This window comes from Antrostomus carolinensis, unplaced genomic scaffold, assembly GCF_000700745.2.
Source record: "Antrostomus carolinensis isolate BGI_N321 unplaced genomic scaffold, ASM70074v2 Scaffold52161, whole genome shotgun sequence".
NCBI lineage: Eukaryota > Metazoa > Chordata > Aves > Caprimulgiformes > Caprimulgidae > Antrostomus > Antrostomus carolinensis.
The window spans coordinates 1-1,243 of NW_010297207.1; the positions used below are offsets into that span (position 1 = coordinate 1).

General features: G+C 57.8%; 1 protein-coding gene across 1 annotated transcript; it reads left to right on the plus strand.

Annotated features, from left to right (window-relative positions):
* Positions 1-764: 764 nt before the first annotated feature.
* On the plus strand, positions 765-1,236 carry OLIG3 (oligodendrocyte transcription factor 3; the record flags this gene model as incomplete). The annotated part of the gene is made up of 1 exon (XM_010178496.2): positions 765-1,236. A coding segment is annotated over exon 1 (472 nt), but the record flags the coding sequence as incomplete, so codon positions are not given.
* Between the last annotated feature and the right edge of the window lie 7 nt (positions 1,237-1,243).

The following is a 1,243-nucleotide window of genomic DNA, read 5'->3' on the forward strand; positions in this document are numbered from 1 at the left end:
GGGAAAGGCAAACAAAGCGTAGAGCCTTGCCTGGAGCCGGGCAGGCTGCAGGACGGGGGCGACCGACTTCCCTCACCCCCTCCCGCCGGAGCGGGGGGACTTCCCCGGGCTGCTCCTGCCCACTGCCGCCCGCGGCCGGGATTTCCTCGCCGGCCCCGAGCAGGCGCGCAGCCCCCCGCAGCCCCTCGCCTCCCTACTGTAGACGGGATGAGGTTTTATATTGGAAATGAGGGGCAGGGGGAGGAGATGGCGCGCACACGGAGCGATGAGTGTGCGGTGTCAATCAGAGGGGTTTTGTGTCTCCTTGACTCCTGATGGTCCGTGGCTGAGGTGTCCCGGGTGGCACCACAATGAATATGAATAGGGGTCCTTGCTAAATGGGACAGTCAAAGCGCACCGCCCTGAATAATGGCACGTCATCCTAACTAGACCATTATACATAGGAGGGCTCCTTTTGTCTCTGCTCTCTGCTGCAGCTCTATAAAAGCCCCTCTTTTTCAGGCTGAGGTTAGTCCAAGCATACACTAACTAGCCATCCTGTAAAACAGGCTGAATAACTGGGGGAGAGAGAGAGGAGAGACTGGGGAGAGAGGGGACTGAGGGGCTTTTTTCCTCTTCCCCCAGCATTTCCAGCCCTTCGCTGTCAGAGCCTGCCGTCCGTTTATATCTTTTTCGTTCCGTTTTCGTTGCTTTTTGAAGGAGAGTCGTCTTGTTCGACCACCTCCAGAGCAGGGAAGAGTTTCTTGCTCAGAAGCCCGAATACAATGAATTCTGATTCCAGCTCTGTCTCCAGCAGAGCTTCCTCGCCAGACATGGATGAGATGTACCTGAGAGACCATCACCACCACCACCACCATCACCACCACCAAGACAGTCGACTCAATTCCGTCTCCTCTACCCAGAACGACCTGGTGCAGAAGATGTCCGGGGAAGGCCTCTCCAGGAACGGCTCCAAAGCCGGAGGGGAAGGCAGCAAGTACAAAATCAAGAAGCAGCTCTCGGAGCAGGACCTGCAGCAGTTGCGGCTGAAGATCAACGGCCGGGAGCGTAAGAGGATGCACGACCTCAACCTCGCCATGGACGGGCTGCGGGAGGTGATGCCCTACGCCCACGGACCTTCCGTGAGAAAACTCTCCAAAATCGCCACCCTCCTGCTGGCCAGAAACTATATCCTGATGCTCACCAGCTCCCTGGAGGAGATGAAGAGGCTGGTGGGGGAAATCTACGGGGGGCACCACTCGGC